The 22,634-nt window shown below is 40.3% G+C and overlaps 1 protein-coding gene across 1 annotated transcript in view; it reads right to left on the bottom strand.

Moving 5' to 3' along the window:
- LOC126252796 (drebrin-like protein) overlaps positions 1-22,634 on the bottom strand; it is a 209,349-nt gene that overhangs the window by 99,016 nt on the left and 87,699 nt on the right. The window contains exon 6 of the mRNA XM_049953733.1: positions 16,651-16,836. Coding sequence (XP_049809690.1) covers positions 16,651-16,836 — 186 coding nt within the window. The remainder of the gene's footprint in view (positions 1-16,650; positions 16,837-22,634) is intronic.

Here is a 22,634-nt window from a genome sequence, read left to right as displayed (position 1 = left end):
CAGCTGTTGCCTGACCTTGAATGAAAGAAGTATGCTAATGCCAAATATTGCAACTGAAAAGTGGCACCAGGAGCACATCTGAAGCCAACTGAATATTTCTGCCTGCCATACGTGCACAGCAGTGACATACTTCCTACAGAATATACAGCTGAACAGATTCAAACCTAAAGGAGATGTCCATCCTGCTGTATTTATTACAGGTTTTAGGAGTATATTGACACCAGTATGGATTGATGATGAAAAGATTTCTTCCTGTGCTAATAATTTGGACTGACATGCATACGACTGGGGAATGCAGCAAGATGAAGTAAGGACAATTGATGCTAAATCTAAAGCAGCCTTTTTGGCAAAGTACTGGTCAAGATATGCAACAGAATATTCAGAAGAGGCCAACGGAAAACAGAATTTTTGGAGAAGGAATCGGATATGAACTGGTACTTCAATGGAAACAATTATCAATATAGCTGACCAGACAAGACAAATTTTCACATCAATAGAGTACGAAGAAAGAAGAGCAAATGATAGAACTTTTAGAGATTCACAGTGGCAAGTACCGTAATTACAGCAATAGGCCAGAACCAAATTGGCACAGAGAGAACAGATTGATGTATAGGCAGAACCAGAAACCCAACAATAATTTCAAGACAAAAGATATGACAATCATAGAGACGGCAAAGTTCAGTGTAGACCTTGGAGAGAAAATGAAAATGATAACTGATCAAATCTTGAGCATGAACAATTTGATGAATAAAGACACCAAACCAACAGAGACAATAAATTAATAACACAACAGGTAGTTCAAAATAGGACCCGGTTTAGAACTTCACAAAAAGGATAATCATTTTCAAATAACTATAACACCGGAACTTAAAAACACAGGGAGGTGGGACTACAACAGAAGCAATTTACAGCGATGAAAGTTACAGCTCTGAGTGGTGAAGAAGAAGAATTACTCTAAGAAGAAGAAAGAACAGTTGAGAAGGATGCCATTACTTCTATTAGTAAAATGAAAGTGCGTGGAGAAGGGACTTGCATTGTTTTGCATTCAGAAAGTCAAGTAACAGAGGTTTCAAAAAATTTCTACAGAAACTTTTACAGAAAGTTGCAGATATTCATGAATACCAGTTACCAGATTCAAGATTGTAGGTGCTGTGGGGGAGCAAAATAAGTCTATCAAGAAGGAAATATTATCAGAAGTGAAACTTGAGGAGTTGAAATACAATGTTGATGAATTTCATAAGTCAGTGTTTGTAGGTGCTGAACAGATGTCAAAGCATGGAGTAGGTTTGAATGTTGCTAGTGAAGACATGAAAATAAATAAAGAAGAGGCTACAAAAATCATCAAGTTTAATTACTGGAAAGACAACTATGATGATACTTGTTCTATCTTGCCAGAGTGTGTGAAGTAAGGTTAGAAGATTTGTAGATTACTGAAGAAGCAGCTCGAGATGTATTTGTGAAGATATCAGAGTACAAACCCATACAGAAGAAGTTGTATTACATAAGAATGAAGAAATTGTCAATAAAATCCTAGGAATCTAAGGAGTGGAGCTGACGGGAAGACAAATTATCACAATATAGGATAAAGATCAGACCGTAAAAACCTTTCTATTGTGTGTGTGTGTGTGTGTGTGTGTGTGTGTGTGTGTGTTAGAGAGAGAGAGAGAGAGAGAGAGAGAGAGAGAGAGAATGCGCGCACGCGCCTGCACGCACCTATTGATAAGTTACTGCTTCCGCTTTGTGGTGACTAGTCCCATTTAATCCAAAAGTAATGAAGAAATTTGTAGAAAAGGTACTACAAGAGATATTTTTGGCAGGAATAATAGACTGGACAATCAAATCAGCAACATCAGTTTTGTTGTGGTTTAAGTTATAAATGCTCACCATTGTGATAGCGAATCCTGAATGCTGTGCTTAGTTTTGAGCAGCAATGCTTAGGCTACTTGTCAAAGAAACAGTGTTACATTTATATAGGGAATGAAAGAAATATAGGGTGTGACACTTTTGCCTGACTGCATTGTATTTGTGTGCACTATGCAAGATGTTTGGTGAGAATCGATGCTGAGACCACACATAACTCTTGGATGTGTGGTGACAAATAGTGACATAACTAGAGCAATCAACTCAGCTGTAGTAGCCACAGCACAAACACAGCATGCTGTGAGTGGATGGCGGCTGGTGAAGAATGAGATCAATCTAGGACACATGTCCAGAGGGCGGTGTGAGGTTGCCAGCAGTGGGGAATGAGGTCACGGCACAGAGACAGCTGGCGAGACAACAGCTCAGCACTCGACTGGAGAGGTGCTTGAGTTTGTTGGGAAAATGTTTGCAATTGTTTGTGTTGGATGTTTTCTTATTATTAAGATTTTATTTAACAGGTTCACACAAAAAATATTTTATTGTGTGGATAACTAAAAATAATTATCGCATTGAATAATTTTCTCTTTTATCAGTGATTTCCTGTTTAGAATTAGAGCTTTTGTCAATGAATGAGTTAGTGAATAGTCGACAAAGTAAATGGTTAGCGTAAAACAACAAATTTAAAGCATTCTGCTACATGTCTATAAAGAAGTTATGTTTAAAGGAGAACTGATTGGTAATTTGCAGATGTCATAAATAGACTAGTTGTTTCTTGTGTATTATGTCAATGTTTACACAAGTGTAAGTGCATTTACAATGTGTGTAATCTAATTAGGATTTTGTAACATTCCTTTACATTTCACGCTTTAATTTCTTAGTGATTCGCATGTGCTGAGTAGTGAACTATGCTCTTATACGTATACTATCAGATCAGTAGTATATAGACTTCCCTATGTAATGCAGAGCTACTAACAGATGTCTCTAGAGACCAACGTGTTAGTACAGAAGGAGGCAGGGAGTACTGTGCTGGAAGTAGAAAAGTGCTAACAGCAGAATGGGTCAGTCAGGAGAGCTCAGTAACTTTGAACATGACTAGTCACTGGATGTCACGTGAGTAACAAATTCTTCAGGGACATTTAAACACTTATAAAGTTGCTCAAGTCAACTGCTGATGATGTGACTGTGAAGTGGAAATGCAAAGGAACAAAGAACAGGCACACCTCACGTGCTGACAGATAGATACTACTGAGCATTGCAGGAAGTGGTAAAAAAGGAGGAGGAGGATCCCATGAAATAAGAAGGAATCACCAGAGCCTCAGAGTGCTACCAGCAGTCCAGCTAGTACAATGACTGAGCATAGGGTGTTAAAAAGAACTGAGTACAATGGTTGAGCAGCTCCTGATAAGCCACACATTTCAGTAGTATATGGTAAGTGACAGTTGAGGTGGTGTAAACAATGATGTCAGTGGACAATGGAAGTCTGGAAATGAGTGATTTGCAGTGATGATTCACCCTTATCCTGAGCAATTCACAGGAATGGTTTAAGTCAACACATAGTCCGTACCAAAGGGTTTCTCCTGTACTCCATTCGTAAATAATTTATGGACAGAAATATCATAATTGTTCCTCTGTATATGCCTATTTTCTAAACTTGTAATCATTTAAAGAAATGTAACTTGATGAAAATTAATGTGATTCTTAATTTATATTGGGACATGGGATCAGAATTTCAAGTATAGTAGTCTATGTAACGCATAGGACCTCTCCTGTTGCATCCTTCATTTGAATGTTTTGACAATTTCTGTGACACTTGTGCTGATTAAAGAAACTTTTTATGATGCAGTCATTTCTTCTTTGAATCATCCATTAATCCAACTTGGTAATGGTCTTGAACCAGAGGACAATACTCAAGGATGGTTGAATTGCTTAGTGGATGAATTACACTTTCTTAGGATTCTTCCGAAAAATCTCAATCTTGCTTTGCCCTCCTCAAGTGCTTGTTACACTGTGAATTAATTCAGACTCACACACTCAGATACTTGACAGTTCTGACTGAGTCCAGTGATCATGTAGTCAAAAGACATGGATCTTTTAATCTAGTTATCTGAATTAGATTTGATTATACTCAAGATCAACTGTCACTCTTTGTACCAGGTACTGAACATTTCCAAGTCATCCTAACAGTGTCACATTCTCAAATACAATCACTGCTGTTGTATTGCTTGACTACATAATGCAGGCAATGTAGCTCTGCAGCTCAACAGTGATGAAGGACAGTATTCAGTGGAGTGTGCAAGAGAAGAAAGGAGGTGGGGAGCAGGAGTTTTGTGAGGATAGCTAACAATTGGGAGGGGGATGTGGCAGTTGCAGGGACAGGAATGTGGGAGGGAGAGGTAGCAGGTGCACATGATAAGCATGTGGCACTGGTACTGGTGAGCTCATGCAGCACATAATGGTGTGAAAGAGTGGGCTGGACAAAGGAAACAGAACAGGTGAAGGGCAGACTGCAGAAAGAGAGTGTGCATGCAGCGTGAGTGAAATTTGCATGTAGTGACAAATAGCCAGAAGTGGCCACCTGGTGGGACACTTTCATTATTGGCCCCACCAATTTACTGGCTTGTTCATCTTTCCTTTCTCAATAATCAGCCAATAGCTCACTGCCCAAGTCAATGGACATGGGTGTTGTGAAATGAATGGATGCTTCTGGTTCTACTATCTTATCACATCTTAGATTCTTTAGACAAGAAACTGAAGCATGTGAGCAAAATTTTATTTAATGGCAAACCACTGGGCAAGATATTTCTAAAATACAGTAGCACCTTTGGTTACTATCAGATGTAAATAACAGAGTTAATAACATGAAACATCTGTGAGATCATTCTGTATTTGTAGTATGGTGTCACTAAGCAGTAATCCTCAATCCCAGATGTGTCTCCCCAAAAACAGTTCACACCATTCACTTTGTGTGACAAACAAATTCAGATACAGCTCAATACAGGTGCCTCTGTTAAATTATCAAATGTATCTCCAGCTTGGAACATCTCCCCTGAAATCCACGGCTCATCGTTTGGTGGCATATAACAAGCAAAACAGTCCACTGAAAAGACAAATCACAACCACAGCATCATACAAACAGGTTGTATACCACATTACCTTCCTTGTCATTCACAGCATGGATAAAGAGAATCTTTTCAGCCTTGATGCCTTTCCTGCTTTCAGATTTTGTCATCATGACTCTGCCCACCTGGTCCCAGAATAAATACTGTTTCAATAGTTGGGTGACATCAGTAAGGTGTACTTTGAGATCTTATCTGGATGCCTTGGCAAATCAAGAAACTTTGTGGCACACATTACACAGCATTACATTACATTGCAGGGTACCACCAAAAATGAACTACACAGGTTGACAGTTTTGGATGTCTTTGCACCCATGTCTGCGAGTGAGTGGATGGGCAGATGGGTGACACTGTTAGTTATCTTATATTTTTCAAAAAAAAACACGCCATTGGGAACACTGCCTGTGAGAAGATTTTAAGGTTACAGTTAATTCCTAGTCAGAGATTGACATGCATCCCATCCCGACACCTGATGAACTTTCCTCCGCACTCATGTGAGATGAGCATTTTTCAAAAATTGATCTCTCTGAATCTTTCTTACAAGTCCTCTTAATAAACATATTGCATGAGTTGTAAAGGTTCAAATATTTAGTTTTCAGGGTGGTCAGTGCCCCTGCCATTTAAGTAACTACTGCAAGATGTCCTAGGATGCATAAATTACCTTCAATGAAATTGTTTTGACTAGATCCACAATAGCAAAAACTTAGCAAACTTGTGGTGGCTCTTTCACACCATCCAGTCCACGGGCCTCAAATGCAACCTTAAGAAATCAATTTTTTATCATACGTTGGTGGAATATCAAGGGCATGTTATCTCCTGCAATGGTACTGAACCCACACAGAAGTTAGGCGAAGCCATCATCGTACAAGGAATATCAAGGAGCTCCAGTCTTTCTTGGGGATGATCACATATTATGGCAAACTAATCTTGGACGTGGCATCAACTGAGAAACCTACTAAACAATCTGGGGAAGAATGGCATCCCTTCTGCCTGGTCAGACGTATGTGAGCAGGGTTTCAAGTCTTTGAAGGTGGTCTTCATCTCAGCCAACCATTTCTTGACATGTTTCAACCAGTAAACAGTTGGTGTTGGCAACACAAGCCTCTGACCAATGCCTGTGGGTCATCTTGGTTCATAGAGACATGGACAGCTCTTCGACCCTATTATTCAGTCCTCTTAACATTTTGATGAAATAAGCTAACCTTCCGTTTCTGTACATTCTTAAGTATTTTGTGGGTCTCTTCTGTCAGATCACTTTCACGTCAAAAACACTCAATGTTGTGCAAATTGAAAAGGAGGTCCTTACTATTAACTTAGTGCTGCAAAAAATTCATATTTTCCTATATGGGATGAAGTTTCACCAAACTACAGATTGTAATCCATTACTCTCCCTCTTCAGTCTGGCAGGAAACCTACATGAGAGGACTTCCACTGCCTCAAGCATAGAGCACTTTTTCTCAGCAGGTTCTGTTATGAAATTCACTTCTGCAGTACTGCATAACACACCAGTACTGATCTTTTCTGTCTTTTGATGAGACCTGATCTGGATTTGATCAAGACAAGACTTCGTGTTTCCATTTGAATGAAGCAGCTCAACATGTGGTGGACACTTTCCCTATCACAGCAATCCATGTATCTGCAGTGATGGCAAAAGACACTTACAACAAGTGCGATTGTACATCCAATGTGGTTGGCCCGACTGCATTACCAGTCAGGACTCCATTATTTTCACCTTCACCACTGTCTCATCCTAGCGGACGGTGTTCCCCTTCCTTGTCACATCCTCTGCTCCCTCCACCTCCTGCTCCTGGGCCATTCCTGCCTTCGGGTGCGCCACCCAGTGTGCCACCTATGACTCCGTTCTCACCCTCCTCTGTTTGTTGGCAACCTGGAATGGACCGGAAGTCAGTACACGACCGGGCTGTGGTACCAGCACCACCCCAACCACTACTCTTCCCTTTTGTGCTGGGACCCGATGTGTACATGACATCAACTATGCTCCCTGCAGCAGAGACATAGAGATGCTGACTGCGCTGTCAGGTGGACCCTTTCTGGCTCTACACTCCTCTTTGAGATGACCAGGAGATGGTGAAGCCAGCGAGACCACCTGACACCTCCGATGACGTTGGTCTGGTTCGGGACACTGCTGAGATGCCTGGCCAGACATGGGTTGCTGCGTCGAAATGCAGCTCGGTGTTCCCCCATGGATGAAGGGGTATGGTAATCCAATGGACTACCACTTAGGCATCAGACACTGGCTCTGATGTCTCCAATGTCGGCCAGTAGGTCAAGACATGGTGGCTGAGTGACAGCACATGACAAATATGTAGGCGCATTCAATGCCAACAGCCACACACATGCATATAGGAAATTACCACCAAACACTCACCCTCATTCTGTTCTGGCTCCATGTGCAACTTCCTACATTGCTGAACTGTTTGTAACTGTATCACTACATGGCATCCTGATATTTGCATTTGTTGTTAAACCTGATACTTGTCATTAGAAAATATACTTGTTCTAGAGATTACAGTGTGTTTCTATGTTGTGTGCTACAACATGGTCCTACTGTCTTTATTCACCTGTATTAGGAAGTTAATTACTGAGATCATATTGTAGGAACTGAATAACTTTGCCACATCATTTTTTCCTAGGAGAGTCCTTTAGAAAATCTACACTGAAATCACCACAGACTACTAACTGCCTGGTGAGAGACAGCATAATAAGGAATCCAGATTCCTTATAAACAGTTCAAAATTTCCCAGTGGGGATCTATAAGCAGTTACAATTAATAGTGAAATATTTTGCAGTATTAATTCACAAGCAAACACTTCCATGTGCTAATCACTACAAAATGTTTCTGAACTTAAGTTCTGTCTTAATATATGTAACAATTTCTCCTTTTCCCATATTAGTTCTGCATGAGTAGATGCTAGAGTATAATCAGTTACACATAACTTATCCAACTTGTTATGTGTTGCTCACAGAGATCAGAGATCTCTAAATTTTCCAGACAGACAAGAAACTCTTCTACCCTATTACTCAGTCCTCTTAACATTTTGATGAAATAAGCTAACCTTCCATTTCTGTACATTCTTAAGTATTTTGTGGGGATCTTCTTTTACTTTGACTTTTTTTCAAAAAAGGATACCCGAATCTTTATTCTAACTTAAGAAAGGTACCCCTTCGACACCAGTAACCACACGAATCTTGCTCTGTGTGATGGTGCTCTCCCCCCTTCCTTTGTGTTTACATCAAAAGAGGAATACAGTAAAAATGTTCTCTGCAGTAATTTGTCATGCACCATTCATTCAGATCTGACCTGTTCAGAAGGCAGCTTCACTCGTGTTCACAAATAAAATGAGAAGGCCACAAGAATTTAAGATTTTCTGTTTGATGAGTGAGTCACCCACTCCGCAGCCAGCAGAGTGCAAACCGGCCATATCACAAAGGCATAATTATGGAATTTATGTACAATGTTTTCCAATCTTTCTCTGAAGTGTCCCCCATTTCAATATTTTAGGCCAACTTCTAATGCTTGTCAGTTCCCAGAATACTATGATTCTTATTCAGCATTTATATCTTTAGATATTATTGAGTTATAGCTACTTATAGCAGTTGATGTCACTTTTTGCTGCAGGATTTATGTATACATTACAACTATTAATATGTGAGGTTTATTCTGGAACTTTAATCTGAACATTTCTGCAGTTACCTAATACTGGATTTATACTTTCTTTTTTTGAGCTGTGAGGAAGTGTAATTCCTTCTACAACAAATACAGATGACATGGTCTTCAATCTTGGGTATTAGTCATGCTTAATGACCAGAGAGACTTTTTTTACCTGAAAGACCGATCTAGTTTCTTCTTGAGTGTAGTACAGGCATGACCAGTTCCAGGAGATACCATAATTTTTCATAAAACGATGTGCTTCAGGAAACCTGCACCTAAGACCATTACAGAATAGATGGTCTGTTGTAGAAGCTTTCCAGATGGTTCCAAGCAAGAGTACTGCACTTAGTTTTGGGAGTTGTGCTTTTACCTTCATGAGAGAGGATAACTGTTGTCTCTACTTCAGCCAGTGGCCAAAAGGATCTGAGGACAGCCTCAAGACGCTGGTGATGGTCATTAGTGGGACCAACATGAATCACGACTTGCAGCTTGCTTCACCCAGTGTATCGATAGTTGTGCCTCCAGAAGATAAGTACTGGTCAGGTCACCTGTCTCTCTGTGTGTTCCACAAATTTCTCTATAAGATCAATTTTTGGGAAAATAAGGATCATGAAAATATAGGTGGAGGTGAATTGAAAAAAAGAAAGGAGGAGGAGAAAGGGGAGGAGGAGGAGTAACACAACCTAAAAACTCTTGTTTCACCTGACCCGAGTCATAGCACCTCATGATGATCACTTGCCAGGGTAATAGTGAAGACCTCAATGGCAATGATGACAGGGATGAAGATCATTGGTACAGGAAAACTGGCAAAAGAGGCAGTACAGCTTTTAGGGATGATGTAAAAGAAATGGAGCATCTGTTCTCTGGGTCAAGTGCGGCTACCAACAGCGTCTGTTCCCCATGTTAAGGGTGACTGGACATTAACTCAATAACATGCCTGGAAGCACGGTGTTTTACAATGAAGCACCAAAGAAACTGGTATAGGCATGTGTATTGAGATATGCAAACTAGCAGAATATGGCACTGTGGTCAGCAACGCCTATATAAGACAACAAGTGTATGATGCAGTTGTTAGATCAGTTACTGCTGTTACAATGGCAGGTTATAAAGATTTAAGTGAGTTTGAACATGGTCTTATAGTTGGCGCACGAGTGATGGGACACAGCATCTCCGAAGTAGTGATGAAGTGGGGATTTTCCCATATGACCATTTCATAAGTGTACCATGAATATCAGGAATCCAGTAAAACATCAAATCTCAGACATCACTGGGGCCGGGAAAAAATCCTGCAAGAACGGGACCAACAACGACTGAAGAGAATCGCTCAATGTGACAGAAGTGCAACTCTTCCATAAATCACTGCAGATTTCAATGTTGGGCCATCAACAAGTGTCAGCATTCAATGAAATACCATCGATATGGGCTTTTGAGGCCGAAAGTCCACTCATGTACCCTTGATGAGGGCATGACACGCAGCTTTACACCTCGATTGGGCCCATCAACACCAACATTGGATTGTTGATGTTTGGAAACATGTTGCCTGGTCAGATGGGTCTCATTTCAAATTGTATCAAGCAGATGGATGTGTACGGATATGGAGACAATCTCATGAATCCATGGATTCTGCATGTCAGCAGGAGATTGTTCAGCTGATGGATGCTGTGTAATGGTGCAGGGCGTGTGGAGTTGGAGTGATATGGGCCCCCTGATATGTTTACATACGACTCTGGCAAGTGCCATGTACGTGAGCATCCTGTTTGATCACCTGCATCCATTCATGTCCATTGTGCAGTCCGGTGGACTTGGACAATTCCAGCAGGACAATGCAACATTCCACACGTCCAGAATTACTACAGAGTGGTTCCAGGACCACACTTCTGAATTTAAACACTTCCACTGGCCACAAAATCCCCAGACATGAATATTATTGAGCATATCTGGGATGCATTGCAACATGCTGTTCAGAAGGGATCTCTAACCCTATGTACTCTTATGGATTTATGGACAGCTATGCACGAGTCATAGTGTCAATTCTCTCCAGCACTACTTCAGACATTAGTCGAGTCCATTCCATGTCGTGTTTGCGGCACTTCTGTGTGCTTGTGGGGGCCCTACACAATATTAGGCAGGTGTACCAGTTTCTTTGGCTCTTCAGTCTAAAAGCCAATCGCCTCCCATAAACTCAGACAATGACATCAAATTTTTCATGAAATTGCCACAGGTGAATAGAGTAAATTGCTCAGAACCTCACACAGATGATTCATAAGTCTAGGATTCTGGGGAAGCAAATTCGAGAAGAAAGAGTAAAGAAATAAGAGAAGCCACATACAACATAAGAACTATGAGACAAGCTGACAACTTTGAGAGACTAGAGTAAGAATTTCATGACATTAAATGGGATATCATTGGTATCTGTAAGACAAATCTACAAGTAGAAAAGGCTGAGACCCTTCCATCAGGTAATGTCATCTTAAGCACTAAATCTTCCATAAATGTAGTTGCTATTCTAGTCAACAGCAATATCATAGAATTCATACACAATGTGGTTTGCATTTCTCCTAGAATTATATATGTATTGTGCTTAGACTGACAGTAAGTTTTCCATGTAGGTCACTCTGGTCTATGCTCCAATCGGAAATTTTGATGAAGAATGAGGCTCAACAATTATACAAAATTATCACTAACTTAAAAGATTCTGTGGAGACACAACAGAGTATCATCATAAGAGATTTCAAGGCACAACTAGGACAAAAGAAAGATAGAGGCTCAGGAACTTTGGGTTAGACTGCAGAAATGAAAGTGGTGAATGAATGCTAGAATATCTTAGAGATGAAATTCTCTATTGCCTGAATACCTTCTTTAAGAAGCCCATCTGACATAAATGGACATGGAAGATCTCTGACGGTCAATTAAAAAGTGAAATAGATTTCACTCACACCAACAAGAAAAAGAACTGCAAAGATGTGTGTCTACTCAATAGGTACGACACCTGAAGCGATCACAGACTAGTTCGAGCGACCTTCACGTTGATCCTCAAACCTGAATGGTCAAAAATAATAAGGAAGCACACTTACAAGAGCAAATGACTTAGGGAAACAGAAAGCATGACTTCAGCGAGCTTTATCTGAAACATTTGGTCCAAAAGAAGATCTAAAGTCCTTAGAAGTAAATGAACTCACTAAGAAAATTACAAAAAGCATCCAGATTACAGCCATCTAGATCCCACTACAGAAATCTAACAAGAGTAGCTGACTTTGAGTTAGCACCACCCAGATCATCAAAGAAAGGAAGAAAATGGACAGGGATCAGCAGAATATACAACTCTGAATAAGACTATCCAGATTGAAATAAGAAAATATCTGAGGAAATTTAACAATAACCTTATTATTGTAAATAGCCAGAACACAAAAATTTTAAAGACCAGCATGTCTACAGAAAGATCAGAATGATGTAAAAAAGAACAAGAAAGGAGAGTGACAGACAGACATAATTTTATTGAAATTGTTAGAGATTTCTCCTCAGAGCTATACACTGTGACCACTGACAGACTATCCAGGGAAGAACAATTAGCCAGGAACAATATAGAGGAAGAAGCACTGGAAGTAATCATTGCTTAAGTTGAGAATGCACTTAAACAACTAAAAAACAAAAAATCCTATGGGGAAGATACGGTGGCTAATGAAATGCTGAAACTAGGTGGAGCCAACTTGCTGGAAGCTGTGAGGATACTGATCAATAAACATACCAATAGTGTATGAATACCATAAAAATAGAGAAGACCTGAAGTGGTACTGCTCTTCAAAAAGGATGATAAGACAAACTTGGAGAACTACCATTCGGTTAGTTTGTTATCATGTCTTTACAAACTCCTGGCTAAAACTGTAACAAATCACCTCACATGAGAACTGGATTTATATCAATCTGTCGAGGAAGTGGGCTTTCGGAAAGGTTTTTCAATAATGGATCACATCCAGAGAAAACAACCAAGTATAACATTAGGATTCCTCTGGCCTTTAAAGATTACTGAAGAGCTTTTGACTCCCTGCAGACTTGAGCAATCATGAAAGCTCTTGAAAATGCCATGGTAAATTCAAGATATATCATCAATAAGATCCTAATTGGCAAAGGAGATAATCAAGGTGAAACCATCTCCCTGAAAATGTTCATCCTTGCATTTGAAAATGTATTCAACTCACTAGACTGGAATAACAGAGGAATAAAAATCAATTCTTATATCTGAACATGAAGATTACGAACAACTAAAGAGTGTGAAGAACTAAATCTGGCCTCTGTAAAGATTATCTTGGACACAAAAATCAGTAAAACAAAAATACTACGACCAGACAACCAGACACTTACATTCAGAAACTAGTCTACAGAAGATGAAGTCTGAATGAATACATCTACCTTGGTCACAAAATTAAACTAGGGAAAAACAACTGACATGGAGAAATTCAGATAGGACTGAGCTGGGCAGCATTCCAAAAGGTAAGATTTTTTATCTTGATCAACAAGGATGTCCCAAATAACGTGAATACTATGTGAATGTTACCAGTTACAACTTGCAGCCTGGAAACAATGAGTCTGATTAAGGCCAAGTAAGACGTTCACAACAAGCCATAGAGTGACATATGCTAAGAAAGTCACTCTTCGGGATAGGATTGTATCAGAGAACATTAGAAGAAAAACAAAGGTGAAAGATGTCTTACAGAGAACTGCAAGCCTGAAGTGGCAAAGGGTTGGACATGTAGCTCAACAAGACCACAGCAGGCGTACCCCTTGAACTGTTTTCTGGAGACCACAGAAACACTGAAGACCACAAAAGAGATGGCTTGATAATGTGAAGCTGTTAGTTGGAACACGATGGTACCAAGTGGCTCAAAATCAACAACAATGGAAACATAAGGAAGAGGCCTAAAAGCAGTGAACTGTGATAGGTTGAAGAAGAAGTTAATTGTAATCTGGATGATGATTAATAGAATTCAGTTAAGGTGGCAGCACATGAGAAAACAGGCAGATGGCCTTCAAAGGATCTCTTCATAACACTGTCACTTGTAACTGGCTTCCATACTCATGTTCCTTAACTTATTAGACCCATGAAAGAACATGATTAGTGATAATTTTATGTGCACTACAGGGTGCCTTGGCAACAATGTGGCTTGTTACCCAGTAATATGTATATGAGTTGTAATGTAATGTGGCTGCATGCTGTTGGTGGCATATAACTTGTGTGGTGTCTTTCTGCCAGACGTATAACGAATGCCATTATGGGGTGTGATGCCTTTACATCACAATATAAGTAGTGTGACAGCCCCAGTATCCTCTAGGAGATGTGTCCTCTGTAGGTCAGCAATGGTGTGTGACATCAGTATTACTGTTCTAGTTTTTTCAGCCTAGATCATCCCGTGCATGTTCAATCAGATTTATGATGGGGAAATGTCAGACTGGCCACTAGATGTGTGATGTTCTCATGTTCAGATACTTGTTCAGCAAGCCAGGTGTTCTCAATCATTATCATGTGAAACACAGTTCCGTACGCACTGAGAAACAGATGCATTTATCATTGGTGGATGTCATCACCACAGATAGCAACCATTTCATTACTATTAGAAAATATATGCTGTCATGTAAATTCACCTACCATGATGACAGACCAGACAAAAACCAAGGTGTTGTCACTGATATCTTTGAACAACATTGGCAGGGTCATAACGTATCTCAGGAGCAGGCCAGATGAACAGATTGTGAGAATCACTCTCTGGGCTAAACTATAACTCATACGTGAATAGAACACTAATTCACTGTTCCCAGACTCACACCAGGTGGGCAACACAGAACATTTTCTAAGTTACGCAGAGTCATTGCGTGAGGGTAATGTATTTGGAAAGTCGTTAATCACAAGGAGTGACTTCTCTAAGTTGATTCTAAACAGCCTAAACAGAGAAATGTGACCCAGAGGCTGTCACAAGTCTTTGGTCAGAGCAGGTGCTGTGCTAATTGGACATCTTTGAGTTATTCAGGCAAGATGATGGTCCCAGTATTGACTTTTAACATAAGGTTGATTTTCCCCACACTGTTGTATTTCTCTTTCCCACTTGGAATCTTCTCCACAGATGTGAAATGATACTACAAACAACATTGACCTCCCAAGTCATCTTGTACAGACTGTGACAGATATTAAATCGCTCAATGGTGTGGATATGCTCTTTGTCATTCAAATGTGTTCTCTGTGCCATACTGCTTCCTTTGACTCCAATACTGGGTGTCAAACGCAGTCAGAAATGCTGTACACAAAAACTATATTCACATGGACTGCTTCAAACACAATATATGATCTCATACTGGTGTGCCCTGCACAGGATAGAGTAACTTGGAGAGCTGCATCAAACCAGTCTTTGGACTGAAGACCACAACAACTGGTGTGCCAAGTATGTCAGGTGTTTCACCGAGTTTTTCCGACACATTTTAGACCTGTAACTAATGAATAAAAGTACATAGTTTAACATTAGTTGTGATAAACAGAAATTACAGATTAATGTACAGTGAGTCCAAAAAGTATTCATCTAGTTGCAATTTTTTTAAAAACTAAGTATACGTCACATAAAAGGAAGGGAACATAAAATGTGAACATCCAGTCATACGCAACAAACCTTGGTAAGCTATTTTTATTGATGGACAAGGAAATATATACATCCATAGCAATAATAAATTTGCCGAAATGGAGAATTTATTCAAGGGCTACTTCAAAAAGTATTCGTCCACTCATTTATTTTTTTTATTTTTTTTTTAATTTACAATCTGAAAAAATGATTTCAATTACAAAAATTAATATTTAGTGGGGTTTTCATTTGCAGCTATTACTGCTTATAGTCGTCTGGGCATCAACCTGACCAAGTTTGCCTTGAGAGAGGCTGGAATTTTGTCCCATTCGTCTTGAAGTGCTTCTGTTAGGTCTCTCTTGTTATAAATGTGTCTTCTCCTGATGCTATCTTCGAGTACTTTCCAAAGGTGTTCAATACGATTAATGTCTGGGCTCTGAGGAGGGGTGTTAAGTTGTTTTGGGGTATTGTACAGGAGCCACAGCGTTTTATTTAGAGCCGTATGCTTTGGGTCGTTATCTTGTTGAAAAATGTAATTTCCTTGCAGACCTAATTTTTCGGCACTAGAATTCACATTGTGCTCTAAAATGTTGATATACATATGGTGATGCATTGTACCTTCTATGAAATGTAATTTTCCAACACCTGCATCACTCATACAGCCCCAAACCATCAGGTAGCCATCATTGTGTTTAACCATTGGCACAAGATTGCAGGGCAACATCTCCGCATTCTTCTTATGCCACACCAATCACCTGCCATCTGACCCACATACGTTCTATTTACTCTCATCAGGAAATATTACTTTATTCCAGAAGTCTTCCTTTATGAATCTATGTTCCATTACAAAATGAAGATGTTTCTTTCAATTCTGCTCACTGACCCAAAATTTCTTGCGAGATACCTGGCTGTGATACCCATATGTTTTGAAGGTTTTTCTGATTGTGTTGGCACATACCTTCTTTCCCCTAGACGCTAACTCCCCAGCCAACTTAGGAGCACTGATTTTAGGTTTCTTCTTCATTTTGCTCATGATAAATCTCATGTCTGCATCAGTCAAAATGTGAGGGCGTCTGGTATGCGGTTGGTTTCTTAATGATCTAGGTCTACCGAGTACTTTAGCAATCTTGTAAGAAGATTTGCACTCATTATGTAAGCGCAGAATAAGTTTCCTTTCGATCTCACTACCCTTACGGACCATGGCGCTAATTGCACTGTATCGGCACCATTCAGAACCACAACAGAGTGGGGCTGCGCACTATTGACTCTAGTGTGTACTTCTTACATGACTGGCTCTTTAGATTTTGTATACATTTCTCTTCGTGTTACACAAACTTTGTTTTATAAAGATATGCAGCTAGACAAATACTTTTTGGACTCACTGTATATACAAGGGACTAACCTTGTTGCGTTCCTGTCGCAGTCTTTCACTAGCATCAACACGGGGTTCAGCTACTTCCTCTGCATCCACTTTTGCAGCTGTTATCTCACGATCATGCTGTTCTGCACTGCGCTCTGCCTCACGCTGCTGGCTGATGGTACGAGTGCGTTCCTCAATACGTGCTTCACGTTTTGCAGCTTCTGCCAACTGCAGGATTAGTATAAATTTACAGTTATGTAGTAGTAGATTATTCACAAATAGAGTTATGTTCTAGTCTACGTGCAACCAAAATTTCTACAAAAATTTCACATTAAAATTAAATAGTAAAACAAAAGTTATTACATGAATACTATTGGGCCTCCTCCCGGACAAAATGAAAAACTGGATAACATCAAAAGCTATCAAAGTGGAAGATACAGCAGTGGAAAGTATTCAGAACTGAATGAGTTTAGTAGTTGATAGTTGATATTCTTATGAAAAATAAAGAGAGATTGAACATTACAGTTCAGCTTTCAAATTTATTTGTTCATTCTCTTTCTCTCTCTCTCTCTCTCTCTCTCTCTCTCTCTCTCTCTCTCTCTCTGTGTGTGTGTGTGTGTGTGTGTGTGTGAACATACTCTTCATTTCACTACACATGCTGTCAAGAGCATTGTCACAATAAGCTCATTTCACAATGTGAGTCTGTATGTTATAAAGTAAAACAGGAAATAGAGACAGGGTAGGGAGGCTACAGGGTTTGATAGGTATATCACTGAAATTACTTGTATGAAGCAAGGATAATGTAAGAGACCTCTTCAGGGAACACCACCTTGTCATAACACGGAGTGTGCACGTAGAGAGGTTTGCACATTTGCACAAAGCTTAAGGCTATGCCGGTGGTAGCGTAGACCCTGGCAGGGTCTCCCAAGCCGGACAGGCCTCAGTGGACGAACCTGACAAAGTGTGTCCCACAACACCCCATCTCTTCCAATATTCTTTTCCCCAGCTCAAAGTCTAACATGATCCATATTGGGAGGTTCGTGGCATATGGAAATGAAAATGGATATGAGCATTTGGCGTCATTGGCCGGGAGGCTCCTTACGGGGCAGGTCCAGCTGCCTTGGTGCAGGTCTTATTACATTCGACGCCATATTGGGCGACCTGCGCACCAGATGGGAATGAAATGATGATGAAGACAACACAACACCCAGTCCCAGAGTGGAGAAAATCCCCGGCTCAGCTGGGTATCGAACCCAGGCCCCTTAAGACGGCAGTCTGTCACGCTGACCATTCTGCTATCGGGGCGGATGGCACATGGAAAGATGTGTCATGAATGGAATCTCAGGGATAGTGGGTGACCTCCTGAGTAATTAGCCTTACACCAGCTTGGTGTTAACCCAACATATCCCCAATGCTCATGGGATCAATATGGAAAACACAGAAAAAAATTAAAAACTGAGGGACTTATTAATACCTCAAATACCCAAACATTAGGTATGTGAGGTATTATCAAGTCCTTCAGTTTTTTAATTATGGACACACGTACAACCGAACATGGGTGTAGGCTTTTCCACAATTGAATTGGAGGACAAATCAGTGCAAGATGTAAAAAATGCCACTGAGAAGCTGGGCCAGATCAAGATCAAAGCATTGCCAGGGGAGAAGACTGTCTCAGAGTGAAGGGGTAAAAAGACCCCTGCCACTTGCAAGAACTGGAGAGAAAGAGAAAAGACTTCATTACTCCCATTTCCCAGGATAAATGAATACAAAACAAGCTGTGGCAGAAACAGGGAAAGAGACCTACAATACTGCAGCCTCAATTTTTAGAATAGCAGTAGTCCAATATGGATATATAATTGTTCACACCACCTCACAGCACACGGAGCTACTTCACATGACTCTCTCTGAAAAGTCTGGGGAAGATGCACATGAAGTCCTCAAATTCAGGAAGGTCTACCTTGACCAAATGTGGCTTTGTCTGCATGGGGGTGAGAACAGTAGACTGGCTAAAGGAGATGGTGCCCATGATACCTCAGTGGGAGGAAGTGAAGCTGCTGGTCAAGACAGCAGAGGAACACTCTATGACTGTGAAGATCTATGTACATAGATTACTTAAGGATGGTACTAGAAAGACCATGTCCAAGAAAGTATGGATGCAGAACCAGAAAATGGATAATTAATCAGAAGGTTACATCTGACAGCCAAACCCTTATGGTGGAATTCTGTGAGAAATCCCCAAAGTCAATGTGTGAGCAGTGCCAGAACTGAATTTAGATTTCTAGCAGGTTACTGTCAGGGTGCTTAAGGGCTTCAGAAGTGACAATTGCAGCAAGTTGGTGGCTGGAAGTGTTGCAGATAAACTTAAGGGGCCACTGCTGCTTTGAGTCGCCTTCTGGAAAGACAGTAGGTGAACGTGGCCCTGACCCAGGAATCCTGCTTACATACACAGATTGTATAACGCCTTGGAGGAACTGGGAGTGAGCTTGATTTATGATAGATAAAGGAAAAAAAACTTGTATTTTTGTTAGAAACAAAATTTAATTCATGCCTGTGGTGAATTTCTGTTCCAGGGACTTAGTGATGATCAGGATGAAACAGTGCAAGGGAGGAAGCACGGGGTAGTTTGTACTGGCCTCAGTTTACCTTCCTTGTGAGGACAGTACTTCTCCTTCCCAGGAAGTGGTGAGATTGGAAGACAGCTGGTTGCAGCTGAATGAACGACTGTTGGTTGGATGTGATGTCAAGACCACAAACTGGTGTGTGGAAGCTGCAATACCAGCAGCAACGTGATTACCTACTTGAATCTAGAGGTTTTTAGCAGGGGTAAGAAACCTACTTTCAGGAACAGATCACGGGTCCATCTTAGCTAGCTACCTCAAACAATGGCATATAGGGATGGAGCCACCCTTATCTGAGCAGATGCATATTAAGTTTGGAGTTGAAATGGGTGTCAGAAAGTCTAGGAAAACAGATTGGGGCTCTTACAGAAGAGACCTAAACTGATGATTATCTGAAGTTAAAATTCTGCATAACACTGCAAGAGCTGATAAGTATGAGAATTATCGCACAACAGCTTAACAGCAGATGCATCTAAGTTGTCAATAAGAATAAAATACAGAAAAATTGAAAATAAAATTGAGGATGCATTAGATGATGATCAGTTTGGCTTTAGAAAGGTAAAGGCACCAGAGATGCAATTCTAATGTTGCAGTTGATAATGGAAGCAAGACTACAGAAAAATCAACACACATTCATAGAATTCGTTGAACAGAAAAGAGCATTCGACAATGTAAGATGTTGCAAGATGTTCAAAATTCTGAGGAAAATATGGGTAAGCTATAGAGAAAAATGGATAATATACAACGTGTACAAGAGCCAAGAGGGAATAATAAGAGTGGACGACCAAGAAGGAAGTGCTCAGATTAAAAAGGGTGTAAGACAAGAATGTAGTCTTATGCCCCTACTATTCAATCTGAACATCGAAGAAGCAAGACGGAAATAAAAACAGGTTCAGGAGTGGAATTAAAATTCAAGGTATCAATGATGCAAATCGCTGATGACATTACTATCCTGAGTGCAAGTGAAGAAGATTTACATGATCTGCTGAATGGAATGAACAATCTAATGAGTACAGAATACAGACTAAGATAAAATCAAAAAAAGATGAAAATAACGAGAAGTAGCAGAACTGAGAGCAGCGAGAAACTTAACATCGGGATTGATAGTCATGAAGTACATGAAGTTAAGAAATTCTACTACCTAGGCATCAAAATAACCAATGATGGATGGAACAAGGAGGACATCAAAAGCAGATTACCACTTTCAAAAATGGCATTCCTGGCTAAGAGAAGTCTACTAGTATCAAATATAGGTTAATTTGAGGAAGAAATTTCTGAGAATGTATGTCTGGAGCACAGGATTGTACAGTGGTGGAACATGGACTGTGGGAAAAACAGAACAGAAGAGAATTGAAGCATTTGAGATGTGATCCTACAGACGAATGTTGAAACTCAGGTGGCGTAATAAGGTAAGGAATGAGGAGGTTCTGCGCAGAATCAGACAGGAAAGGAATATGTGGAAAACACTGACAAGGAGAAGGTACAGGATGAGGGGACATCTGTTAAGACATCAGGGAATAACTTCAATGGTACTTGAGGGAGCTATAGAGGGCAAAAACTGTAGAGAAAGTTTGGAACACATCCAGCAAATAGTTGACGATGTACGTTGCAATTCTGAGATGAGGAGGTTGGCACAGGAGAGGAAGTCATGGTGGCGGGTCACATCAAACCAACCACAAGACTGATGACAAAAAAACACCAAGCTAATCGACAATGTCAGTATAGAAACAGGGATTAGCAATCATGATGTCATTATAGCAACTGTAAAGACGAAAGTTAACAAATCAGTCAAGAAGGCTAGGAAAGTGTTTCAGCAAGACAGAGCAGATAAGCAGTTATTAGTGTTTCACGTGGACAGCAAATTGGCATTACTCAGTTCCAATAAGATGAATGCAGAGGAATTATGGGCAAAGTTTAAGCAGATTGTAAATTGTGGTCTCGAGAGTTAGGTGCCAAGTAAAGGGATAAAGGATGGAAAAGACCCACCACAGTTTAATAACAAAATTTGTAGGATGCTGAGGAAGCAGAAGCTGTTGCACTCCAGGTTCAAAAGGGGATTTACAAATGACAACAAGCAAAGGTTAGTAGAGATTAGTGTGTCTGTGAAAAGATATATGCGCGAAGCATACAACATCTACCACCGTCACATCTTAATGGAGGATCCGGCAGAGAACTTGAGAAAATTCTGGTCATAAGCAAAATCACTAAGTGGGTCTAAGGCTTCCATTCAGTCCCTTGTTGACCAGTCTGGTGTGGCAGTAGAAGATAGCAAAATGGAGCTGAAGTTTTAAATTTCACGTTCAAGAAATCATTCACGCAGGAGAAACATATGTACATAGCGTCATTTGACCATGGGACAGACTCCCATATGGAAAACACAGAAATAAGCATATGTGGCATAGAAAAGCAACTTAAAGATTTGAAAACAAATAAATCACAAGGTCTGGGTGGAATCACAGTTCGATTTTACAAAGAGTACTCTACGGCATTGGTCCCTTACCTACCTTGCATTTATCATGAATCTCTTCGGTTTATTGGGAGAATTTTAGGAAAAAGTGGTTCACCTGTAAAATGGTTCAAATGGCTCTAAGCACTATGGGACTTAACTTCCAAGGTCATCAGTCCCCTAGAACCTAGAACTTAGAACTACTTAAACCTAACTAACCTAAGGACATCATCACACACATCCATGCCCGAGGCAGGATTTCAACCTGCGACCGTAGCGGTCGCGCGATTCCAGACTGTCGGTTCACCTGTAAAGCTGTAAAGGAGACCACATATAGGATGTTGGTGCAAGTACTGCTTGAGAGTTTGGGACCCGTACCAGGTCAGATTGAAGGAAGACATCGAAGAAATTCAGAGGAGGGCTCCTAGATTGGTTACAGGTAGGTTTGAACAAGACGTGTTACGGAGATGCTTCAGGAACCCAAATGGAAATCCCTGGAGGGAAGGCAGCATTCTTTTTGGGAAACAATATTGAGGAAATTTACAGAACTGGCATTTGAAGCTGACTGCCAAATGATTCTGCTCCCACCAACATATATCGCATGTAAGGACCATGAAGATAAGATACGAGAAATTAGGGCCCAAACAAAGGCGTACGGACAGTCATTTTTTCCTCACTCTATTTGCGAGTGGAGCAGGAGAAATGACCAGTAGTAGTACATGGTACCCTCCATCAAGCACCTTACGGTGGCTTCTGCAGTATCTACTGCATAAAGATGTAGATTAACATAGCTGTTTGGTTCTATTAGATAAATGAATTATACTGTTCCTGATCATTTTTGTACTGTGCTTTGAAATGTTGGGTAAGGTGACCTAAATATAAGCTATTTAAAAGCAAAGAGTACCAAGTACACATACACAAAAATGTAAGTTAGGAAATAAAAGCTGTTTTAAAAGACACTG

Source organism: Schistocerca nitens, chromosome 4, assembly GCF_023898315.1.
Source record: "Schistocerca nitens isolate TAMUIC-IGC-003100 chromosome 4, iqSchNite1.1, whole genome shotgun sequence".
NCBI lineage: Eukaryota > Metazoa > Arthropoda > Insecta > Orthoptera > Acrididae > Schistocerca > Schistocerca nitens.
Note: the sequence above shows the minus strand (reverse complement) of the source record. Positions and strands in the feature narration are given on the sequence as shown.